General features: G+C 38.2%; 1 protein-coding gene across 4 annotated transcripts in view; it reads right to left on the reverse strand.

The window, feature by feature from the left end:
• Positions 1-13,015, reverse strand: part of PBX1 (PBX homeobox 1) — a 324,640-nt gene extending 311,625 nt beyond the window's left edge. For 3 of the 4 annotated variants that reach the window (XM_035278949.3, XM_054247504.2, XM_008985116.5), the window contains exons 1-2: positions 12,198-13,015; positions 8,872-8,945 (exon numbers count right to left, since the gene is read on the reverse strand). In XM_035278949.3, the coding sequence (XP_035134840.1) occupies positions 8,872-8,945; positions 12,198-12,388 (265 nt within the window). In that variant the 5' untranslated portion in view covers positions 12,389-13,015. The remainder of the gene's footprint in view (positions 1-8,871; positions 8,946-12,197) is intronic. The other variant, XM_008985115.5, reaches the window with a different exon arrangement.
• Positions 13,016-18,136: the final 5,121 nt, after the last annotated feature.

Genomic DNA, 18,136 nt, shown 5'->3' on the forward strand with positions numbered 1-18,136 from the left:
AAAAAAATATATATATATATATATCACATTATGTACAGATTTTTGTATACCAAAGATACCTCAATATAAAGCTCTTAAAAAATAAAAAGAATGTACCTACTACCTACTACAGCCACTCTGTAAAACAGTTTGGTAGTTTCTCAAAATCTAAACATAGGGTTATCACATGAGCCAGCAATTTCAGTCCTATATTCAGAGAAATGAAACCATATTCATACATAAAAACCTGTATTCAAAGGTTCTCATCAGTATTACTCATAATAGTCAAAAAATAAAAACAACCTAAGTGATCATCAATTGAATAATGAATAAGCAAAATGTGGTATATCCACACAATGGAATAGTATTTGGCCATAAAGAAAAATGAAGTACTGATACACGCTACAACATGGGGAGCCTTAAAAACACGCTAAATAGAAGAAATGAGTCAAAAAAATCACATATTGTATGATTCGATTTATGTGAAATGTCCAGAATAGGAAAAACTCATGAAGACAGAAAGTAAGTTAGTAGTCACTGTGCACTAGGTGAAGGGGTAACATGGACTGATTGGTAATATGTACTGGGTTTTTTTTTGGGGGGGGTCTGATAAAAATATTCTAAAATTAGATTGTGGTAATGGGTTCACAACTTTGTGAATATACTAAAAACCACCTACCTGTATATCATTTAAATGAGTGAATTTCATAATGTTGGAAATATATTTCAATAAGCTATAAAAATAATAATAAAGAATAAATCTACTATGAATCAAGGTTGTCCTTATGACAAAGATAACATTTATCCTAAATAAGAAACCTATTAGAAAGGCAAGAAAAGGTCAGGTTGCCCTCCATCAAAAAGTAAGTGAAGGATATGAACAGACACTTCTCAAAAGAAGACATATATGAGGCCAACAAACTGATGAAAAAAAAGCTCATCATCACTGGTCATTAGAGAGATGCAAATCAAAACCACAATGAGATACCATCTCACACCAGTTAGAATGGCGATCCTTAGAAAGTCAGGAAACATGCTGGAGAGGATGTGGAGAAACAGGAAAGCTTTTACACTGTTGGTAGGAATGTAAGTTAGTTCAACCATTGCGGAAGATAGTGTGGTGATTCCTCAAGGATCTAGAACTAGAAATGCCATGTGACCCATTGCTGGGTCAATTATACCCAAAGGATTATAAGTCATTCTACTATAAAGACACATGCACACGTATGTTTTTTGCAGCACTATTCACAATAGCAAAGACTTGGAATCAACCCAAATGCCCATCAATGATAGACTGGATAAAGAAAATGTGGCACATACACACCATGGAATACTATGCAGCCATACAAAAGGATGAGTTCATGTCCTTTGCAGAGACATGGATGAAGCTGGAAACCATCATTCTCAGCAAACAAACACAGGAACAGAAAACCAAACACCACATGTTCTCACTTGTAAGTGGGAGTTGAACTATGAGAACACATGTACACAGGGAGGGGAACATCATATACCAGGGCCTGTTGGGAGACTAGGGGAGGGATAGCATTAGGAGAAATACCTAATGTAGATGATGGGTTGATGGGTGCAGCAAACCACCATGTCACATGTATACCTATATAACAAACCTGCATGTTCTGCACATGTATCCCAGAGCTTAAGTATAATTAAAAAAAAAAAAAAATAGACAAGGTTAGGTTGCCCTAAACTCACTTTGTGCTATTTTTCCTGCTTTAGAACTTTGCAAATTGAATGGATAGCCTGATGTATCTTCAGAGAGAAAATGTTTTTAACTAGGCTTGCACAATGCCTCAGTTGCTGCGTTAAGAAAACACTGTCCCTAATACATGCAATTCTAGCTTTTCAAGTGGTTGTTGTCCAGTTTGTAGATAATTAAAAACTTTTTCTCTGTTCTTACCCATTCTCTTTTCCCCATTTTCTTCCAATCTAGTCCTAGACTTTTGGCCAGATATAGTTAATTCTCACTTTAGAGGACCACAAGGGAAACATGGCCAGATGTGGTGGCTCACGCCCATAAACCCAGCACTGGGAGGCTGAGGCAGATAGATCATTTGAGACCAGGAGTTTGAAACCAGCCTGGCCACCATGGTGAAACCCTCTCTCTACTAGAAACAAAATTTAGCTGGTGCATGCCTGTAATCCTAGCCACTCAGGAGGCTGAGGCAGGAGAATCACTTGAACCCAGGGGGCAGAGGTTTCAGTGAGCTGAGATCACACCACTGCCCTCCAGCCTGGAGGTAGAGTGAGACTCTGATTTAAAAAAAAAAAAATTGCAAGGGAAAAAAGAAAGCAAATCTTAAATTCAGCAATTTTTGTCTCTTTTCAGCATAAAATCGGAGTCTTGGAATTGGCTCTGTCTTTAGGGACCATCTGGTATAAGCCTCTCTATTTCATATAAGAAAACAAGTCCAGAAATAATAACACCTAGCAGCTATTGACTGTTTATGCCAGGCACTACAATTTACATGTATCACCTTATTTAACCCTCACAGCGACCCTCTAAGATAAGTACCCTTATCATCTGCATTTTATAAATAAGGGAAAATGAGGCACAGAGAGGTTTTGTAAGTTGAATAAGGGCACACAGCTAAGATGTAAAAGATCTGGGATACAAACTCAGAGAGTCTGGCTTTAAAGACCAAGTCTATAACTGCTCTTAATATTCCACTACTATTACAGTTTATCATAAAACTATTTAAGCAACTTTTCTGTAATCTTATAACTACTTAGTAGAAGGTCCAGAACTAGCACAGAGTGTGAGGTATACCCACTCCAATACCTCCTTAATGACAAAAGTTTCAGTAGAAGATTTAGTGGAAACCACAATCTAAACCAAAAAGGATGAATTTTTCACCCACTGCAATCTTGATTTCCACCAATAATTGAGAGATTGAAAGAGAGCTGTCAGAGGTAAGAAGACCTTTCGGTAAGACGCTATTGGCCTTATTCTGCCAGAACGGGGGATAGGTGTTATAATCTTATGACAGTCTATTCCTGCACCTTCTTTTCCCTCTGGGGATCACTCTGCTAAGTTCCGAGAAGTGACATCTCTGAGATGCAGATGGGGCAAAGATACAACCAGATAACTTTTTTCATCAAAGACGATCGATTATCCCATTACTTAATTAAAGACCATTTTTTTGGCCTGAAAGAGTTAAAAGCATTGATATCCTGTGAAATGAAATAAGACATGAATCCTAAGATAAATTTATTATAGAAAACATAGCACCATATCATTTATATAGCCCAGAGAGCTCAAAGCACTTCACAAACAACTCAGGAATTCTCTACTTATTTATCAATTATTGTATTCCTTAAATCTTACCACACCATGGTAGGTCAAGGGCAATGGAGCCAAAATTATTATGTTCCCCAAAAGTAGGTTAACATGGCAATGCAAATGAATAGTTGCTTCTTAGGGTCATAGGAGAATGAGTAAGAACTGTCTAGAGCTGGACTTAGGACACTGTCTTTATCATGTGGACTTTGGTGAACTTTCTTTTAAAGGAAAAGCAATAAAAAGTATATGTAGATTCGCTTCACCAAGTTCAAACATAACAGCATCCATCTACAAGAGATCTGAAACCAAACTGAAGAACAAGCTTTCCTAAGACATGCCCAGGACCCAAAAAGAAGCCAAGGTCATGCTTTAAAAATGAAAATATCTTCCAATTTAAATTATGTGCAACATCTAGGTTTTGGTTGTTTGGGGCTATTTTTTATAATTTTCCAACAACTAAAATAAAAAGTTCACGGATGTCAGCAGAATGCAGGGCAGAACCATGTGAACAGGCCTGGCACCAGCAGTGACCAAAACACACAGGCGGGCAATGCCCCTTCTCAGCCAAGAGAGCAGCCTACTGTACAGGACCCACGCTTACCCATCCCAGCTCAACGCCATATAACTTTTAGGTCACAAGGTTCTGTTTCCCCTCTCATAAGTCCCCTTCCAGATTCTTCAGTGTAACCTCAATCTCTCTCATGTCCAATCCTCGCAGACCCTCCTATTACTAGAAAAAATGACACCACATTTCCCAAAATCTCATTCTGGCAGCTTTGACCAAACTGCTCTTTGCACTTCTCAAAAGCCAGAATTGTTCTAATTCTAATAGACTAAAAATGGAATATACAAAAGTGACTAAAAAGAAAGGACATGTCTCATTACAAGTTCTTCTTATGCTGGTCAGAGTTATATTGTTGTGGGTCTATAGTATATATCCACATTATAATAAATAATATAGGGTTCAACCACATTAATTCTGCCTTAACACACTATACCTGAAAGACAGCATCAGGTAAAACTGACTTGCAAATTCCTTTCATTTGATCCCCTTTTCTTTCCTCAGCATCTTTACCAGAAGGGAGAAAAAAAAAATGAAACGAATTCTTGAATTTTCTCATCAGCAAGAAAAGTTTTTGCATTTGCTGGCTATTGATGCGCTTCTATGAAAACGACTCCTACCACTTCGACCCCAAAAGGAATCTGATCAGAGGCTGCTCTAAATTGTTTAAAGTTATTTTACTCCTACTTTGCTCAAGGCCTAATACTATTAGAATTCTCTTCCTGCAATCTACAGCTTCCTTCCATAACCCACCACTCCTCCACCTATGTATGCAAACACACACACACACACACACACACACACACACACAAACATATATATAGACACACAAATTATTCTTTTTTTAATTTTAATTTTAATTTTTTTAAATATTTATTTATTTATTTGAGACGGAGTTTTGCTCTTGTTACCCAGGCTGGAGTGCAATGGCGCGATCTCGGCTCACCGCAACCTCCGCCTCCTGGGTTCAAGCAATTCTCCTGCCTCAGCCTCCCTAGTAGCTGGGATTACAGGCATGCGCCACCATGCTCAGCTAATTTTTTGTATTTTTAGTAGAGACGGGGTTTCACCATGTTGACCAGGATGGTCTCGATCTCTTGACCTCATGATCCACCCGCCTCGGCCTCCCAAAGTGCTGGGATTACAGGCTTGAGCCACCGTGCCCCGCCACAAATTATTCTCTAATGCTTTAAAGGGGAGAGGAGAGGAGGAGAAGTCCCATAAGGTATTTGCTATATTAAAAAGAAGTGGCAGGCGAGAATAATAAGGGAGGGTGTCAAAAGTGAAATACAGTAGTAAAGTTAAAAAAACACATACACGCTAGCTACGGTTCTGTGATGGGGGTGTTAATTGAACACAGAGAGAAAAGGAAAGAGAGGGAACAAAAGGGTGTTAAGGAGCAAAAAATTATTTTTTTAACCTCCTCCAAAGATTTGATTTGCGTTAACTTCAGTGCAGACAATGCACAGAGGAAAATTGGCTGAAAAGTACCATATATAGCTATTATGTTCTAAAATTAAAAACTATTCATAACAATTGCAGCTATTCACTGCTATCTATAAATATTCTCCTTAGCAAATGGCCTTCAGTATTTTTTGTGTTTTCCTAATTTTTAAACTTGCGTTATTTTGACACAGCACTGAAAAAACATCGAGAAATCTTTAAAAATATATTCAAGGGTTTTTTAAAGAAATGTAGTAGGCTTGACTTTTTCTCCTTTTCTTCCATCCCACCACCCCCATTACCACCACATATATACATACGCAAAACTCACTGTATTGCTAATATGCCAGAAGACAAGAAATGGATCTTAAAAATCCAAAAGCAAATGTTGTATTAAATGGTCCAGAACTCTCATTGTCTGGATTCCTAGAATGAGCCAGCAGATAAAAGCGGCATGTGAAATATACATTGCTGTAGGTCTGGACAGGGTTTCGTAGCTGCTCTTTGAGATTTCCACCGGAGCATTTTGCTGGCACTCTTTTTCTTAGCATTTTTTTAAAAGCGAAAAGATATCAAAATAAAAACTTACCCACATTCTGAAGCAAGAAGACACATAGGTTCTTTTTGTTTTGTTTTGTTTCTTAAATATCCCCATAGTAATTTCTGACTTAAACACCCATCAATCAACTGTAATTCAGACGGCACTGCCTACTTTGGGGTATTAGGTGCATGTGTGTATGTATTTTTAAAGTTCCAAAAGGCTGGTAATACATGTTAGCTGGTTTTCTTATTTATGTCTAAGTCTTCCAACTATAAAATCATTAAGAGATGCAAAAAAGCAAAAATAACAAACCAGTGCAATTACCAAGTTCCTCTCAAGAGCTCTGTCTAGGTGAGCCTAATGTATGAACTTCTTGTTAGAACACGAACAAACAAAGCCCACCCTAAACCAAGTAACCTCTAGTACTATTATAAGCATTATAATGCTTGAGACGAAAATTCAAAAATACTCATTTAATGCAAGTCTTGAAAGTAGCAATAGAAAAAGTCCCCAAACAATAAAGGAATGTTTGTGAACTGATCACTCAAGGGATCTTTTTACCAGCTCTGTGTCAAGGAAGAAGTGGAAAAAAAAAAAAAAAAAAAAGCTCCTGCAACTTTACAGACACTTTGTTCCTCCGACACATCAACTGCATGGAAGATATTGGCAGAAAGACTGAAGCTTCTGGGATCCCGAGTAGCCAAGTAATTGTGCTTTAGACTCAAAGGGTTCTTTTCAGCACACCACAGTTGACTCCTACCTTTAACACAACACTCAACATTCCAGAAGAGGTTTTTTCCTTCCCTTCAATCCTTCCAACACACAAGTTGAAGACTAAGAGGGAGGTAAGCCTTTTCTCCCCCTACTTTTTTGCCCAGAAGTGCCCTCTTAATCCAAAATTTTTGTGTGTGTGTGTGTGTGTGCGCGCGCGTTTCCCCCTTAACACAGGTGGCAATGATTCTTATCACTTTCAATTTACATTATTTGATAAACTATTTTTTAAAATATATTATTCTAGAGACAACACAAAAAAACCTTAATTCAGATTTTTTTAAGTCTCTAAATATTAAATGTATTGACACAAAATAAAAAAAAAAACTTTCAGAATGTTTCTTTGACCAATTCTACTTTACTTCCTATCACACTATACTTTAGCCAGTATGAACAAGGAGCTAACTCTTTATCCCATACCTGAACCGGATCTCTATTCACACCCACCCACTTTGATCTACTGCCTCAGTAGGTTTTAATTAGGAAACTAGAATGAAATACTTTGGCCACAATGTACATTTAAGTGCCCTGACAGGTTTCCTTTCACTAAAAATCTGATAAAGCATCTTCAAAAATAGACTCTCTTTAGTCTGTATTATCACATATGCGTTTATATTTTGATTTTACATTTTATGAAACAAGATCAGCTGGAACTCATATTCGATTAGAAACAAATCCCAACAAACCAAATATTCAAAGTAAATAAGCATCAGTGATCAAAGAAGAAAAAAGAGAAAAGAGAAAAAAAAATATATATATATATATACACACACACACATACTTAGCTTTACTACTCTGGGCTAATAGAAAAAAAAAACCTAAAAAGTGTGACAAACTGGAAAAAAGCTCTTTTGATATTTGAATGCACAGTCCATAAATCTCTTAAAAGAGCTAAAATAATGCAATTAACAGGATTGCAATAAGGTTAGGCTTTGGCAAGGCAACCTGGAAGACTTACAGGTCTGAACATCACTTCTAGGTGCTTTGTCTAGAATGCTATGCACAACACAAATAACATTCAACAAAGGAGCTGCGTACTAATTTTATACACATTTCAAGACCCGAGTAATTACATATTCAATCAACGGTCACATCTTGAAACTATTTATTTTTTAAAAGAAAAAACACAGAGAGCTCTCAAAAAGAAAGCCACTCTGTGTGCCCTCTCCCCCCGCCCCTTTTTTATGTGTAACTATCAATGTATATCAACCAAGCATGCAATCATATTTATTGTCACTTTCATTCATGTCATGCCCTTGCTTATATGGTTTAGATATGAATTATTGACTGTTACACTCCTTGTTGTAAAAAATAAATAAATAAATAAATAGGATGTCAGGTACTTTGCACTGCTCTAAAGCGTGCGGGTAAGTCAGAGCCCAAGAGAAGCTCCCGCTTTATATAACCGCCCCTTGTCCCTCATCTTTATTCCCTGGTTTCAGATTGCCTTCTCAAATCTTTCTTCTTACAAGGAAGAGCTTTACCCACTTTGGAAAATTAAGGATTAAAATAAACAAACAAGGGGATGTTGCTAAATGTCCTTCCCAGAGCATCTGTTGTTTAAGAACACCTCTGATTGATGACTGCTATTTTTTAATTGTTGCTTTAAAATTTAAATGCCCTCCTGGGATGTGTTATAAGTGTGTCAGTCCATGATATGAGGTCTAGAAAGTAGAAAAACAACAGAGTGAATGATCTCATGGCGTTATACTCTCCTAAACCCAACGATTCTCCATGCAATAAAATCACAGGCCACTCAAATACTGATGACCTAATGTATAGCGCATTCCACAAAGGTATTTGACAACACTTTCGGTTGCGAACCTCTAGTCTGCTGCTTTGTGTAATTACAAGAAAAAAAGGAAAGGAAACTTTAAACAGTTTAACACCCCCATACACAATTCCAAAAAAATTAGGGTTTTAAAAACAGACCAAAATAGATTCCTTAACAAAATGAACTTTTACTTTCATATTTTTGCCCCAAAGATATATCAGTCTATGAATTTCCTTTCAGAATCTGTATTTTAGCCCCAATCTCAAAAAGGCTGGAAATAGAGTTATAGAAAATTAACCAGTAGTGCTTGATAATAACTGTCCAAGAAACTTGATGCTTTCTTTTAAAGAAAGCAGGATTGGGACTTCCTATCAGAATATGAGGTCAATCTTGATAGTACTTGTATTCTGAAATTTTAATATTTAAATAATAGATTTGTGACTGCTGGTTAAGTGATTTCATTGGCCAAAGAAAATGCTAAAATGTTGGAATCTCATTCCTACCTGTTTTTTCTTTGATTTCACACAACACATTAAACAAGGCAGGCTTCATTCTGTGGCAGTTTAAAGCATGTTTTCTGCAAGAAAGAAACAACATGATAGCTTAGGTGGACTCTCAAGATCAAACTGCCGATAATGTACAGGGTGAAAACATTTGAACATTTAGACAAAATTATATACCAAGCATAACCCTGGGACATGCTTCAATTGTTTTTATGACTTAATATACAGAGTCCCGCCATAGAAAAAGAAATAATGTTAATTAGCAGGGAGAGAGTAGGGATTTAACTACAGAACAGAACTAACCTAAATTATGCCCATTCAGGGAAAGGATTTTTTGTTTGTTTGTTTTTTTTAAGTAGTTTAATCAAAGTGGAATTCTTAAATCCACAATTCTTCCCAGGACAATGAATACAGCAAAGCCAAAGGCATAGGTTAACAGTTTTGTAAAATCTATGCAGCGACCACAGCCTAGGAACTGCCTGCCTCTCGGTCTGTGTGTTTTCAAATTTAATTCATCCATGTGTTCGAATTCATTCCGCAGATGCCCCTGTATTCTCATAAACACAAGATGCTTGAAAGGTCTTCTGAGTAGAACTGTCAATTTATAACATTTCAGTCCCCAAGTTAAAGAGTATGGAAATGCATTGCCAGGGGGCAAACATACCCATATGGGGAATAAATTCATTTCTCTGTGTTCACATTATGCCTCTTGTGCACACACTGCTTATTTGCAGGTGTTGAAATTCAATTATTTACAATTAGGACCTTGCACCCATTGGGGGAAAAATAAATGCAATTTTCTCTTTTAGATTAGTGATTTACCTGGTTCTCAAGCACGCACGCACGCGCGTGTGTGTGTGCGTGTGTGTGTGTGTGTGTGTGTATTCCAAATGCACTTGAGGAACAAAACAATACCTTTCCTTCTATTTTATTATGGAATCACTCAGCAGAATGATACTGTTTTGGAAACAAGATACTTATCATATCAGCTATTAGTTAAGGAAATTCTGTTTACTAACTAAAATTAATGTGTAAAGATAAAATGGAAAGTTCTGGCACTCAAAACACATTCAATTCTTTTTTAATCCCTTTGAAAGTTAAAAAATAGACACACATCCTCACGAAGAACAGATATCAGAAACATGCTCTATGTACTGTACACTAGGGGAGTAATAAACTCAAAATTCAGGACTAGCAAAATGAACACATACATTATATCTAAAACATTAATGGTTTACTTTTGTAAATAATATACATTTTAAAGGTGTGACTAAGAAAAGGAAAAAGGACATACTATCTACTAAGTGGAGTTAGGAGTTACATTGTTTATCCAAAAAGAAAGCTTAGTATTGATTTTAGTAAGTTCTCATGTAGGATGAAAAAAAAGATGGAAAATGCTTTAAAGTATCAAAGACCTTTCCTGGGTCTTTTAAAATAGTTTTCATTAATTCTATTTTTATACATAGGCCCAAATGTAAATAAAAATTCTCACACAGCTTTATAAAAATATTGCATTTTCACAGCACACAAATGGAGCTAGCTATAAAGGAAGAACTAAAAATTTCCCCATCCCAAAATTGTATCTGATCTCTCTCTGCTTCTAGGCCATTGAAAGGGGGAAGTCACCAGGCCCTGTTTGTCCTCAGTTTCACAAAAAAGGAGAGCCTGAACATCAAAAAAGTAGTGAGTATCTACTCTTACTGGCCCTTCCACTTCACAAACTTGTTTTTAAGCCAGTTTATTGGTATGTGTGAGTGTATTTTTCTAGAACAATTTAATAGAGAAATATGTTCCAATTCAAAAGAGAATTTGCCAGTGGGAAATCTTCCTCTTACCATACCTATTAGCTTTCCTTCAGATAATAAAATTCAAAAAGGGCACCAATTAATTTTTTAAATTTCCCCATTTAAAAAAAAAACTTAAAATAGTTTGAGTCTTTCAACATTTCCAAGTTTTCAAACACCCATAAACCCTAGTACTTTGAGTTTACATGTTGCATGTGCTTGCAGCTAAAATTGAGTATTATTCATAACATCCATGTTTTTAACTGCTTCTTCTCATTTTCTTAACTCAGATTCTTATTTCACTTAGGCAGAAATACACATAATGATGTCTTCTCCATATTACCAAGGCATCTGAAGTATAGGAGTTGTGTATATATGTTTACAAGGTTTTCAAAGAAAAAAACCGCTACTCTGGAGATATAACAAAGCTGGGTAATCGTATAGACATATGTGGTCATTAGATTTTTTAAATTCTCCTTTTCGAGTTCGGCCTTGGGCAAGCTGTTAGTGGGTTGTCACTTAGTCTCTGTTTTACTTTGAAAGACAATTTGCTGTAAAATCCTGGAGTAGAGAACCATGTACCTGGCAGTGGGTTAACTTGAGAAGCTACACAGTTTATTATGTTTCCTTAATAAAGACCTTCATATCCTATAGTATTGAAATACGTAAAATTCACACATGCTTTCATTTCTGAGTGGTCCTGAAAGAAGCATGGGGCAAAGAGCATGCTTGATTTTTGTCCCCCCACCCCTTTTTAAAGGACCATACATAGCTGTCTGTGTCCTGGAAGGTTAGTAAACGGACTCAAATTAGGAGACAATAAAGTTAAACTAAAAATCTGAGTCTCTTAAAAACTAACAAATATGCCTAAAAACAAAATTATCTTTTCATTAACTTTTTTAAAAAACAGAATTAAGTGAATGAAAAATATTTTCTGGATAGCTGACAACTACCGACAAAGAAATACCCTGCTTTTTTGTTGTTTTGTATTTGGGGTAGGGAGAAAGGAGAAAAAAATAATTTTGGACGGCTAAGTCAAGAAAGAAAATCAAACTCGCTGAATTAGGTAAGGAGTCAACTAAATTTGCAAATAAAGTGTTCTTGGGACATTTTATTTTGTAATGTTACAGAGTCCCCTCAACAAGAAGGCATGGAATGCTGCTCAAAACTTGACAATTCTGCTTTCTCTGTTACTTTTTTAAAGCAGTAAAAAGTGCCGAGGGCCGCTTTTGGATCAGTTGGCAGTATTTTCGGCGTGCCTGTGTGTTTGTGTGGATATAAATGAATACCCCTATACACACACACACACACACACACACACACAATATGTACACAGCCACATCTCGGCATGGGCGATTACACTTTCGATAACAACGCTCCTTCAGATTTTACTCCTCCGCCATGTAGTTGCTTGTCAAAATGAGAAAAGAAATAACATTTTTTTTAAAAAGCGCTGTGGTGATTCGGTTCCCATTGTTTCCCCCTGCGAGAGGGAGAAAAACAAAAAACCCCAAGAAAGGAAAAGAAAAGCCTCCATCTCACCTGGCCTGCGCCTCATCCAAACTCTGGTCTGTGATGGTCATAATTTGCTGTAAAATGTCTCCAATGTCCTGCTTCCTCCCGCCCTCCCCCTCGGTCCCTCCGGCCCCATCCTGCAAGTGCTGGGACAGGCCGGGGTGTCCGGCCATCCCGACCCCAGCATGGGAATGCATCAGCCTGGGCTGCTCGTCCATCTCCAAAGGCTACGGCAGCCCCCGGCTCTTCCTCTTCTGCTCCTCGGCTCGGCTCCTGGGAAGCACCAAGGCTTTTTATCCTTCAAGCTTGTCTTCAAATCCTTTTCAGGATAAACAGGGAAGGGGGAAAAAAGAAGACCAAAAGAAAAAAAAATCCCTTTGCCTCTAGAGGATGGTGGGAGGATGGGGAGGGGGGAGGGGGAGGGGGCGTGAAGGGGTTGCGGGGTGAGGGTGGGGATAAGGGCTGGTGGGGAAGGGTGTTGACTCCAAAAAGCAAGAAAAATAAACCACCTTCCCACTTGGCGAAAAGAAATCAGAGCTGGCTTTTGGTTTTTCAGTCCGGTCTCCTTTGCAAGGCAGAAATGGGCTCCCGGCGCTTAAATCTGTGGCTTAATCCTTTTGCAAATATGCATTGATCGGGAGGAAGGCAGGGGGATTGCAATGCAAACTTTCCCCCCCACCCCCCGCTGCCCCCCACCCCCACTCCGGGCCAGAGTGATCTCAAAGGGGGTGGGCTGTTGCAAAAGCCAGATCTCCCCCAGCTGCGGCGGCAGGCAAAGCACAGGCTCTCTTCTCCTCCGTGTCTCTGCAAACTCCAGCAGCCCCGTCAGCCTCCTGCTTTTGTTTAGCTCAGGCTCAGGACTCCAGAAACATATACAGAAAAACCACAGCCTGAGAGGAGGAGGAGGAGGAGAAGGAGGAGGAGGAGGAGGAGGAAGAGGAGGAGGAGGAGAAGGAGGAGGAGGAGGACGAGAAGGAGGAGAGGGGAGGGGGCAAAGGGAAAGAGAGGGGGCGGGGAAGCCGGGAGGCTGGGGAGAGAAGGAGGGAGGAGGGCCCCAGGAGCTCCGCCTCCCTCTCCTGATTGGCCAACAGATAAAGACCGGCCCCTCCTCCCCTACTTTCCTCACTGCGCCTCCTCCCCAGCCTCCTTCAGCTCCTCCTCGCCCGGCGCCCTGTCAATCAGAGTTCAGAGGTGGGCCGGGAAGGAGGCCGAGCTAACACCAAGTCTCCAGTCCTTAAAGGTGCAATGGTACTGTAGTTCCAGCTCACTTAGTCAGTTTCCACTTTTCCTGCTGGCCTTACTTGGGTTGCGTCCTTGAGGAAAACGTGGCTCCACTTAAATGCAAACATATAAAATTAACAGGAAAGAACACAGACGGCGTGCGTCCTCTTGCCCACGCCTGCTTTTCTTTTGCTGTGGCATTGTCATTTAAAACTTGATTCTTTTAAGTGCTTCGACTTCAGGGAAACTGCTGAGAGCAAAAGTTTGTCAGCAGGATATAGTTATGGAACACAATCGAGCTGTTAATATAATTAATAATGGTCCCTATTAAGTGGCAGATGTAATCATAAATTTTAAAAAAACAATTCTGGCACAGTAAAGTTGAAAAGAATACCAAACTGTGTCATTTTTGTTGCTTGAAAACTAAATTGCGGGCTATGAAACTGAATAATGCTGAAGAAAAAGAAAGATTAATAAATAAGGTCACCAAATGAAACTAATTCAACATTTCTCTCTCTTCCCCCTGGGGGAAATTAGTTATTTGGCTTAAATAGCTAATAAAGAAATGCATTATCACAGTCTGGTTCTAGTTTTTAATATAGTGTAATAAGTGTTATTAACTGGGAGAAGAAGTGAACTGACATTTATTGAATGCCTACTATGCACCAAGTAATTTACATGAGTTATTTTATTTAATCCCCAAGACATTTCTGTGAGTTATGGATTATTTCCATTTTACAGAGAGGGAACTCAGAAAGGTTAAATAATTTGTCCAAGGTCCACAGTTATTAAGTGTCAAAGCTGGAATTTAAACCCGAATGTGACTCCCTCCCAAGGCCTAGTATTGCCAGGGCACAACTGGTTTCAGTCTAAGAGAAATGTGTGACTAGTGTTAAAAATTAGTTATGTACCTATTGCCTGTCGAGTTTGAAAGGAAACTTGAGGGGCTTAAAATGGCACATATTCCAAGATGACTCAAATTGAAAATGGGTAGGAAAAAATAAAAAGTAAATAAAATGGGATCGGGAAAAAAGCCAATAAGAAACTCCTAACTAAAATCTAGTATCAGAGCTCCAGATGGACACAAATTTGCTTCCAGTCTTTTCATTAGGCCAAGTGAGAGGAAAAAAATCTGACTTTGTACACAGTCACAATGAGTATAAGATAAAATAGCAAGTCAATTACTTAGGAAAAGTCCAGAGTATTTTGTAATATAAAATAATCTATTGTGTAGCCAGCCCTCTTCCTGGATGGCAGTATAGCAAAGGAAATGCGAAGTGCAGCATAACCAGTCTGCAAAATGGAAAGCAGCCTTGCCAGGTGCTTTGAGATCTTCAAATAAAATGTTATTCTTTTCATCAGTCATTACGCAAAACAAGTTTGGCAAGATAAGGAGCACTAATGAAAGCATTTCAAAGCAGTTCTTAGCAAGCTGCTTGGCACCTATTGGTGTGAGGGCATGCAATCGAGAGTATTAATTGTAATTATGATGTTATATTGCGTAATAACAGTTGTTTTATTCACATACATACCCTGACTCGTAAACTGATTTTTTAAAATTAGCACTAATCAAAAGTTGAGCACAAAACTATATACTCAAATCACATGTCAACCACAGTGATTGAGTTAGCATATCCCTTAGAGAGTTGAAGTTACCACATCTTAAAGCATGAAAAGAAGCTAACCTAGAGTCTCTATGAAATCAGTTTGTGAGTAATTAATTCTAATTGCAAACCTAATAAAATCTTTCCAGGCAAAGTACTGGAAAAGGTATCATCAAAGCCAGAAGATTATTGTCATCTAGGAACATTTTAGCATGGAAATAAGATGTGTATATGCAATAATACTAAAAATAGGTAATATTTATTGACCGCATACTATAATTAAGTATTATATTCAAGGTGTTTTGTTAATTTAATCACCTCAACTGTCTTACCCCAATACTTATGCTTTTAACAATTACGCTAGAGTGTGGCCCAGATATATTTCGATATATAATAAATGCTATACAAGTAATAACAAGCCCTAAACATCCTGTAAGAAATGAGAGAAGGGGATAGGTGAGGTGGCTCACACCTGTAATCCCAGCACTTTGGGAGGCAGAGGCAGGTGGATTACCTGAGGTCGGGAGGTTGAGACTAGCCTGACCAATATGGAGAAACCCCATCTCTACTAAAAATACAAAATTAACTGGCGTGGTGGTGCATGCCTATAATCCCAGCTACTCAGGAGGCTGCGGCAGGAGAATCGCTTGAACCCGGGAGGCAGAAGTTGGAGTGAGCCAAGATTGTGCCATTGCACTCCAGCCTGGGCAACAAGAGCAAAACTCTGTCTCAAAAAAAAAAAAAATGGAAAGAAATGAGAGAAGGGAGTAACCAGTTAGAGTGAATAGAAGTAGGCTTTGCAATGGGTCTAAAGGAAGAACTGGACCTGGAGGGCTAGGTTAATGAACTTGACAGGAGTACAGGGTAGCTCTTCAGGCACAATGAAAATTATGTTAGGTATGACTTTTAACAGCAACATTTGTGCTTTATTTGGTGGACACTAGGGATACACTGAGGTAAGTTGTTTCTTTCAAAGATAAGAATGGAAAAGCATGTTTCAGGAAGAATTATCTGATTACTCCCTACTTTGGGCAACAATTAACTGGTTACCTGAATCATTTGGCAAAGAAAGATGAAATTAGGAAAACAAATTAGGGAAGTGGCAGTAGAAATGGAAAAGAGAGGACAATTTTGAGGAAGATCTTCAAGAAAGAGTCAATAGAAATTTATAACTGATTTTGTGTGAGTGGGAAGAATAAAAGAAATGTCTTCAAGCTTGAGTGAGAAGAATGCAATGGCATTAATATAATAATAACTATAGATAGAATGTGTTGAGTGCTGATTGTGTTTCAGGCACTGATTGCACATTACCACTTAGTTTTAACAATTTAACACTTCATTTAAATAACTTCCTTATGATGTTACAGTCTCCATTTTGCAGATGAAGAAACCAAGGTCCCTAAACATGGACTTACTAGACCAAGTATGATTTAAAAATTCTAATACAGAGAATAAAGGACATAAAGAGGAGGGAGTACTATAGATGAAATAGAAGTAGAATCTTCAGGCCAGGCACGGTGACTCACACCTGTAATCTCAACACTTTGGGAGGCCAAGATAGAATTGCTCGAGCCCAGGAGTTCGAAAACAGCCTGGGCAACACAGGGAGACTCTGTCTCTGTAAAAACAAACAAAAAAAGTTAAAAATTAATGGGGCATGGTGGCACTATCCTGTAGTCCCACCTACTTGGGAGGCTGAGGCAGGAGGGTTATTTGAGACTGAGAGGTAGAGGCTGCAGTGAGCCATGATTATGCCACTGCATTCCAGCCTTAGCAACAGAGTGAGACCCTGTCTCAAAAAAAATTAAATTGACAACAAAATTATAATCTTCTTTTATTTGCATTTAGAAACTTCTGAAAATAAACTCATGCATGCAGTTTCCATAGCTTATGGGTTGTGACAGGGAATGGATAATGCTTTTTTGTTCCTTCCATATCTCAGCAGGGCTCTCATTGTAATAGACATTTAACAAATATATTTTAAAAGAATTAATGATGCTAGTAATCATGCTTTATTTTTTTCAGAATAATAAGTGAACCCCACTGAATCACATTTTAAAAACATGAGTCATTATCAAAATTTGTCCAACCAGCAAAGTAGCTCTCAGATTGACCTTAATCTGACATGTTTACAAAGTCATCTTACTATGTTTACCTCTATGTTAAGATTTAGTTTACCCCCAGGATTCCTTTTCAAACTTTATTGGAAGCCCACTTGTACATATTCCCATCTTCATTAACGGACAAAGAACAGGTGCGAAGAGTATATGCAAGGACCCCTGTCTATTCTCTAGCAAACAAAATGGTTGCAAAGAGATGGGTCCCTTTGCATGATCTCAGAAATAAACTCAATACCCATAAGATGATATAGTCTTTATCATCTGAGCTGGTATTCATCTATGTATATTTATGATTATATTTGAATGGGCATCTAGGTTTTTCTAACTTTTCTGTTTATGTAGGAAAAGGAATTCTCTTGCCTTCAGCTATGATTGTGAGGCTCCCCCAGCCACGTGGAACTGTAAGTCCAATTAAACCTCTCTTTTGTAAATTGCCCAGTCTTGGGTTTATCTTTATCAGCAGCATGAAAATGGACAAATAGAGTAAATTGGTACCAGTAGAGTGGGGCACTGCTGAAAAGATACCTGAAAATGTGAAAGCAACTTTGGAACCGGGTAACAAGCAGAGGCTGGAACAGCTTGAAGGGCTCAGAAGAAGACAGGAAAATGTGGGAAAGTCTGGAACTTCTTAGAGACTTGTCAAATGGCTTTGACCAAATGCCTAATAGTGATAGATATAATGAAGTCCAGGCTGAGGTGGTCTCAGATGGAGATGAGGAACTTGTTGGGAACTAGAGCAAAGGTGACTCTTGTTACATTTTAGCAAAGATACGACAGCATTTTGCCCCTGCCCTAGAGGTTTGTGGAACTTTGAACTTGAGAGAGATGATTTAGGGTATCTGGTGGCAGAAATTTTTAAGCAGCAAAGCATTCAAGAGGTGACTTGGGTACTGTTAAAGGCATTCAGTTTTAAAAAGGGAGCAGAGCATGAAAGTTTGCAAAAAAAAAAAAAAAAAAATTGCACCCTGACAATGTGTTAGAAAAGAAGAAACCATTTTCTGGGGAGAAATTCAAGCTGGCT

This window comes from Callithrix jacchus, chromosome 18 (genome assembly GCF_049354715.1).
Source record: "Callithrix jacchus isolate 240 chromosome 18, calJac240_pri, whole genome shotgun sequence".
NCBI classification, from domain to species: Eukaryota; Metazoa; Chordata; class Mammalia; order Primates; family Cebidae; genus Callithrix; species Callithrix jacchus.